This window comes from Oreochromis aureus, linkage group 14 (genome assembly GCF_013358895.1).
Source record: "Oreochromis aureus strain Israel breed Guangdong linkage group 14, ZZ_aureus, whole genome shotgun sequence".
NCBI lineage: Eukaryota > Metazoa > Chordata > Actinopteri > Cichliformes > Cichlidae > Oreochromis > Oreochromis aureus.
The window spans coordinates 3,929,577-3,937,237 of NC_052955.1; the positions used below are offsets into that span (position 1 = coordinate 3,929,577).

Here is a 7,661-nt window from a genome sequence, read left to right on the forward strand (position 1 = left end):
AAAACAACAGGTGTGATAGATTGTGATAAAAATAAAACCTGATAATCTCCTTACTGCTATTCGGAATTTACAGACTTTTTCTTATTGTCCAGACCTCCATGTCTGTATTTGGATCCATCTGAGAGCTCCAAAATAAGAAGTCTTGCCCCAAAAACTGGCGCCCCGACATCACACAATGCAACTTGAATGGAAGCTGACTTTTAAAAATTTGAGGGAAAAAAAAAAAGGATGTTAATGATATTTGTGCATTTTCATGATCTCCTGTCTCAGTCAAACCACCAAGATTAGTTCATTTAAACCATGAAATAATCATGCTCTAACTTTAATCACGCAGATCAGGATCAGGCTTTCTTTTAATATCATCTTAAGAATTTCACTATCTCTTTATATTTTCAGCAAAAAAGACCAACTTCAGATATCTTTATTGACATAAACAAACACCAAGCAAAACACAACAAGTACTGGTTAACAGAAATGAGGCATTTATAGAAACTTAAATCATACAGTCAGGTTGCTTATATCAGATAATTAAAGAAAGCTAAAACTCTTCCCAGACTGTGTGGCTGCTAATTAACATTCACCTATTGCTATTCACGAGAGCGGTCCTCTCTGTATTTCCCAATCATGTCACCTACACTTGGATAGACCCCACCCTGTTTGTTCCTTTGGCTGAGTTCTCTGAGTTGTCAAAAATGGTCATGGTTTGGTCATAGTTTATTATAATGTGCTATAGCTTTCTTTTTATTTAGTTTTACTTCCATTTTTTTTCTTGTTGTTCATTTCTCATTGTTTAAAATAAATTAACATAACTGTAAAAGGAAAAAAAGTCTACCTCCATTTCATTCAAAAGTACCAAGCTCAAAAATATATCGTAGTCAAGTCAAAAATGTCTTTTTCTCACAAAGTCATAAATGTCAAAAATATGCCAATGTGCCTGTAACACACAGTTAATGAGTCCTTAAACCAGACAGCTGGGTCTTTTTCAAATGACACATCTGTCTCATCAAGTAATAAATATTTGTGCTTATGTTTCCACCTCAGCAGCAGTTATTGGCCTCCTGCGTCTGTTTTTCCCCTCCCAGCCACAGGGGAGCGCTGTTGATCTTCGCGGTCCTGGCCTCTGCTGACTCGTCCTCCATGCCCCCTCCTTCACTGGCCAGACGTTTGTGGATCTCAGAGGCCATGGTAAGGAACGCCCTCTCCACGTTATCAGAGCTCTTCGCACTAGTCTCCAAGAACGGGATCTTCAGGGACGAAGCCAGGTCCTGTGGATGGGGTCAAGTCTTATTAAAAGCAGCAAGTGTGTAAACACCACAGTTTAAAAGCATTTAATGCAACAACTGTAATTCTAAAATTCTATTCCAGAGTAAAGTATTACATGTAATTTGTACTCCTGGATTAAGAGCGAGTCCAGTAGTCATTCTGAAAAAGAACCCTAATCAGACTCTTGAATTATTGATGAGTCAACATTTAAATATTGTAGTTAGTTCTTTTTACTCTTGGGAGTTTGAAACTATAGTGATGGATGATAATGAATGAATCTGCATTATTCATGGGATATTTTGTTCTTTTACTTTCCTTCAGAGTGTGCTGCAGAGCAATTCCAAGCTAAATTAAATAAATTCGTGGTGGTGGAAAAAGTTTACATCTCGTACTTTTCAAAGGAATTTAGACATGAAAGCTACAAAGTCGATGATCGCCTGGCCAGATTTGGCACTGAGAACACTGAGCCTGTTTTCATTCAAATACTGCCGGTTTGTCAAAGCTGCTGGTGTATGTACAAGATGCCCACTGGTCCGCAGAAGCCCCTGTCAAGGACCTGACTACCAATTCAATCCAAATCACAACAGCGGTCTCCTCAAGGTGCTTTTTATTGTAAGGTAAAGACCGTAGGGATGAAGGACAAACTTCCTTTTAACAAGAAGCAACCTCTGGCACACCTGGGGGTGTGGGGATGAAGACAGGGTGAAAGACAAAGCCAGAGATTAATAATAACTATTGATTAAATGCAGAGTGATGTGTAAACACAGTGAAGAAGAAACACTGAGTGCATTATGGGAAGCCTCCAGCAGCATGACCTATTAAGTGTAACTAAGGGAGGATTCAGGGTCACCTGATCCAGCCCTAACTACTTGATGAAAAAGGAAAGTTTTAAACTTAATCCTGAAAGTAGAGAAGATTTCTGTTTCCCACGTCCAAAATGGGAGCTGGTTACACAGAAGATGGGCCTGAACGCTCAAGGTTCTGCCTCCAATTCTACTTTTAAATATATGAGCTTGCAATCTCCTATCCTTTCAAATGGTTGCTTCATAGTCCAAGTCTAGGTTTGCAACAGGTTACTATCACGCTGAAGTCCTTCTGACTGACTCACAGTCAGTTGCTCCCCTCAGATCGACTCTGGTCCTTAGAGTCAGTAAGATAGGGCCAGTCTGTATCAGTTTGTAATTGAACGGGGTTAAGGTGGCAAATATATGCAATATGTTTGTAATATTATGGTGACATGTGATAAATTAGTGAAAATCACTCATCTGTTGCTGTATATGGACAGATTAACAAATTACCTACTTAAACTGAAAGTTGAGTCTGAACCTCATAGACCTGATAAATGGACAGGTTCTTATAAAGAGCTTTCCTGCTCTAATTGTGCACACTTTATACAACTTGCCTCATTCATACAAGCATTTTTTCCTATGCTTTTTCAAAGTTAACACCTTCTATCTAACAGTCACACACATTCATACTCCATTGGATGCTTCGGAGAGAATCCATCAGAGGTAATATCTTCTGATTAGTAGATGGCCTGCTCTACCGCTAGATCGACACCAAGATTAAGAAAGGAGTCTCAAGAATTCCTCCACAGATTGTAAGACAGTTACTGCGGCACCGCAGTCTAACTCCAAATGACTTAGGTGCTAGGCAGTCCTGCCCAGAAAATACCCAGTTTGAAACCAGCTGAGTTGTCCCAGATAATTTGTGCTCATTGGTGCAGACTCAGTCAGAGGGACTTCAGCGTGTTAGTAACCTGTTTGCATTTATAAATGAGGTGGTAATTATTTGCCAACCTTAAACAATTTCCCTGAGAGTGATTGCAGTCGCTGTGAGTTTTATAGGTCGACTCTGTCATTGTCTTTCAGTTTAAAGTTTAGAGGTCCAGTGCCAAACATGTGGTCGCAGCAACTGTTTGCAATCATTCGCTGAATGTGAAAAATTTCCACACAGTCACAGGGCAACCACCCATTCTTACTAGTCACAGTGAGGTTGTCATCCGGTTTTAGTGTTACTGAAACATTAGGAATGATTGTCGATCCTCCTAACTGGACTACTTGCTTCCAGCCCCCAGTGCTGCCACAGTATGTGTGTCTAAGCACAAAGCAAAAGACACTTTGTCCACGATGCTAAAACCTTCTGACAGAAATACCAGTATGTGATGATGTCAAAATACCAGTGTGTTCATGTCTACAATTATTTTGGAAAGAAAAGAAAAATGTTATCTCCCATTTTAAGCTTCCACTTAGTTTTATGATGTTTAATAAAACCACAGGTGTAAAGTTATTTATAAGTATTTGAAGTTAAGCCTCTTCGCTGCATGTAGCCTGTTACCTGAGCAGTGGCAGCATCCACCACTTTCTTACTAACGAGGTCAGACTTATTTCCCACCAGCAGCCTGGAGACGTTTTCACAGGCGTAACGATCTATTTCATCCAGCCACTGCTTCACATTGTTAAAGGATTCCTGAGGAGAGAGAGAGAGAGCGAAGCAGCAGGAGGTCTGGAGTTCATGTTCAAATGCTTTTCTTTTTAGATGATGATGAAGACGTACACACTGACCTGCTCAGTGACATCATACACAATGATGATGCCGTGAGCTCCTCTGTAGTAGCTGGAGGTGATGGTTCGAAACCTCTCTTGACCTGCTGTGTCCCACTGAAGGAGTATATGCACACATGTAACATAGCGCTGAGGCTAACATTACACAGTTTTTTTTAAGACTTTCATGCTTTCATGAAAAATAACTTAATGTTGTTTCCTCACAAAACCGATTCGCCCTTTCCTTACAATCTGTAGCTTGACAGTTTTCCCATCCATGTCAATGGTCCTGATCTTGAAGTCGACCCCTATGGTAGAGATGTAGCTTTCGGTGTAGGTGTCATCCTGCAGCAAGCAGTTAAGTGTTAAAAAGGGAAAGTGAGCGTGTCTTTGTGTGCATAGGTGTGCACAGTCTTACCGCAAAGCGCAGCAGCAGGCATGACTTTCCAACTCCAGAGTCACCGATGAGAAGAAGCTTGAACAAGTAGTCACTGGGAAGAAAGGAAGACATGCATTAAACTAGCATCACTAAAGCAATAAATTAAATAAATGTCCTATAACTGAATGAACCACTACAGAGGTTCCATCTCAGATGTAAATGATGTAATGCCATAAAAAGCTGCATAATTCAAATGTTGAAAGCCAGCTAGCAAATAACACACATCAAATACAGCTCTGAATGCTGACATGAATTTAACAAATGCAGAGGGTGGCACACTTGCAACCAGATTTTATTACACCTATAACAAAAATCAAGGGTTGATCGGATATTTTGAATGTTTCATGCTCTGAATTTGGAAGATTTTTGTTTTTTGCTTTAACTTCATATGAACTAAATGTTGAGTGCACAGTGTGAAGGTTGCAAAATCATTCGTGCTGTTTGCTTGTAAGACTTGCGTCTTCAATTCTCTCTGCAAGCTGGTACAAAATCTCACAGTTAGTACAAGCAAAACAGGAGAAGGACGGCAGTTTTTCACTCACGCACCAAAGTAACTGTGGAAACCCTTACAGGCAAAAGATTACAAGACACAAAAAAGGTAGAAAGAGTGCTTGAAGTGCTCGAACCAGGAATGAAATGAAAGTGTGAACCTTAAACAGACATTAGCTCATCAGGGATGGTTTATCACAGTCACTAGTTTTAGATACTGACACAATGTTTCACCAGTAATATCATTTTGTGCAATCACAGGTTACAACGTGGTCGTCACCAAGAACCATCTGATCCTTTTGTGCTCCTTTTTTTAAATGTCTAACTTTTACCCATTAAAGATACAAATTAATGAATAATGAGCAAGCTTTCTGATCGACTGTGAATACTACACAGTTTTCTATTCAGTTTTATTTTCATGTAAGATGTTGGAGCTGCAGCTTAAACTGTGCCCTCCTGGAACCAGGTTGTTGATATTATTACAACAAAACCATCTGCTGTTTCTCAAAGCTGGCAATAAAGCAGCTGCCTGGTAACACTAGATAGATGCAAATTATTGTGTTGTATTTCTGAATGAGTAGCATTAAACCAAAGTGGTTAGCTGCTGCATTACATAGTTTATGGACACATAAGTCACAGATGCAAACTCTAACCTGGGATCAAATGTCTTTCTGTGTATGGTTTCTTCTGTAGCACACTTGTCTGCGAGAAGTTACAATTTGTCTTTGTTCTGTTGAGCACCACTAAAATTACGATACCCATCTGCCACAGAGGCCTAGTGAGCCATTGCAGATTACCTACAACTGAATGCCTCCATCTATCTACTCTTTTTGCATTTTTTCTACAAATTGATAGAAACATGCCGCAAATCTATGGACGGACCTAAAACATTAGTTCATCACAACTTACAATTTACTGATAAGCTCAAATTAGACACCTCAGCAATAAAAATGGCTTGTATGTCTCTTTAGAATGACATACTTCAAGAATGAATAATGACTGATCTCTAGTTACAAAACAAAGGTTAAAAACAAGGGTCGGGCAGGTTACACATGCTTAAATTTTCTCCCAACTTTCCACATCAGCAGCCAGTGTTAAAGACCAGGTGTCATTTTCTTACAAGCTGATCATTTCATCTCGGTAATGCAGTGCACAGAGAAAGAAACAACACTTACTATTCAGGATTCATGATCAACGAGGTCGGCCCAGGTGACGCAACAAAACCAGAAACACCTGAAACTGAATCCTGAGTCTGAAAACACACAGATAATCTCTGATGCTCCGTCTGTTTCTGTCCCTTTGGAGGGCAAATGGCAGAATAAGCCAGAACTGCCTGCCTCAAAAGCTGACTGATGAGCTGACTGGTTCAGATGCATTATTTATTAATAAAGCCCAGTTCAGGTTACACTGAGGACAGCACCTAAAACCAAGGTACACACACACACACACACACACACACACACACACACACACACACACACACACACACACACACACACACTTGTTTTCATATCTTAGTGAGTACATCTAATTGACATAATGCTTTCCCTAGCCGCTTACCCTAACCATCAAAAATGAATGCCTAATCCTGACCCTAAGCCTAAACCTAACCGTAACCCTGACACTACAACCACATTTTGAGCCTCAAAAATGCCTTCAAACTCGTGGGGACAGGCATTTTGTGACTGTTGGTCCCCACAAGTATAGTAGCATGCCAATTTTCTGTCCTCACAAAGATGTCTAAACATGTACACACACACACAGACATAAATACATCTACACAGTCCTGTAGCAAATTCATTTTCACTCACTTTTAAGTCTCAACATTCAGCTGGTTTCTTTGCTGTTTCCACTGTGCTGTGTTGCTGTGGTGAGCTGCATGAAACTGTGCCTCTGCTCTGCACTCATTTTGAATCAAAGTGACAGTGACTCCTGTACCAACTGCAGCTCTGAGCTTCCCAAACAATAAGAAGAAGTTCTACTGAAACCAACCAAAAACAGCCAAAAGCAACATGGCAGCTGCCCTCAGAGGCACAGAGACACTTTACAGGGTTCATTTCTGTTAAGGAGTCTTTGCTAATGTAGTCCATCCATCCATCTTCTTCCACTTATCCAATTCAGAGTCGTGGGGGTGTCTGTGCCTATCCCAGCTGTCAGAGGGCAAGAGGGAGGGTACACCCTGAACAGAATTACCAATTAACCTCATCCCATGCATGTCTTGGACTGTGGGAGGAAGCCAGAGTACCCAGAGCGAAACCACACAGACTTGGTGAGAACATGCAGACTCCACACAGAAAGGCCCCAGACCTTTTTCCTGTGAGGCAACAGTGCTAACCACAACATCTTTATACTGTCCAAGACAACAGTTCAAACGAATTTGTTATCAGAGAACAACCACAATGCTTCTTAGCTTAAATATTAAATATATATGGAGTGACCATGACTCACATGATACAGTAGGTTGTCCTCTAATCCTCCTCCAAACTCCTGACTGTCAGGAGTCGTTTCAAGACAGAGTCTAAACATGTCCTTTGTGACGTGTATGTGATGGCAGAGGGTGGACGATACAAGTGATTTGGATTATTTTTTAATTTTCTTTTGCCAAAAAGGAAAAAAGAGGCCTAAAATGTGTGAGGTGTAACCAGCTTTCTTTCCTCGTGTGGCACACGGGGGAATGTAGTCTGCTTCAGACACATCCTCACTCCTGGAAACACATGATGTTATTACATGTGCCCGGCTGAACCTGGCTCCATCAGTCATCTGTGCAGGGCAGCAGAGCAGGTGTGAAAACAGCTTAAATGGCTTAAACATGGTCAAGCGTTTTTTTAACTCTCTGATATTTCTTCCAGTTGGGGGAATTTTTTCTGTCGTCCCTTTTCCTGTTCCAGCCCACTTTTCAACCAATCAGCATCCAGCCTACGCACAGC

At 40.7% G+C, this 7,661-nt stretch overlaps 1 protein-coding gene across 1 annotated transcript; it reads right to left on the minus strand.

Annotated features, from left to right (window-relative positions):
• Window positions 1-444: 444 nt before the first annotated feature.
• LOC116321819 (ras-related protein ORAB-1-like) lies at window positions 445-6,024 on the minus strand. The gene is made up of 6 exons (XM_031741771.2): window positions 5,910-6,024; window positions 4,225-4,297; window positions 4,056-4,151; window positions 3,828-3,923; window positions 3,601-3,732; window positions 445-1,265 (listed from the first exon to the last, which is right to left on the minus strand). Exons 1-6 carry the CDS (start codon window positions 5,921-5,923, stop codon window positions 1,038-1,040), a joined length of 639 nt encoding a protein of 212 aa, XP_031597631.2. The 5' UTR covers window positions 5,924-6,024; the 3' UTR covers window positions 445-1,037.
• Window positions 6,025-7,661: the final 1,637 nt, after the last annotated feature.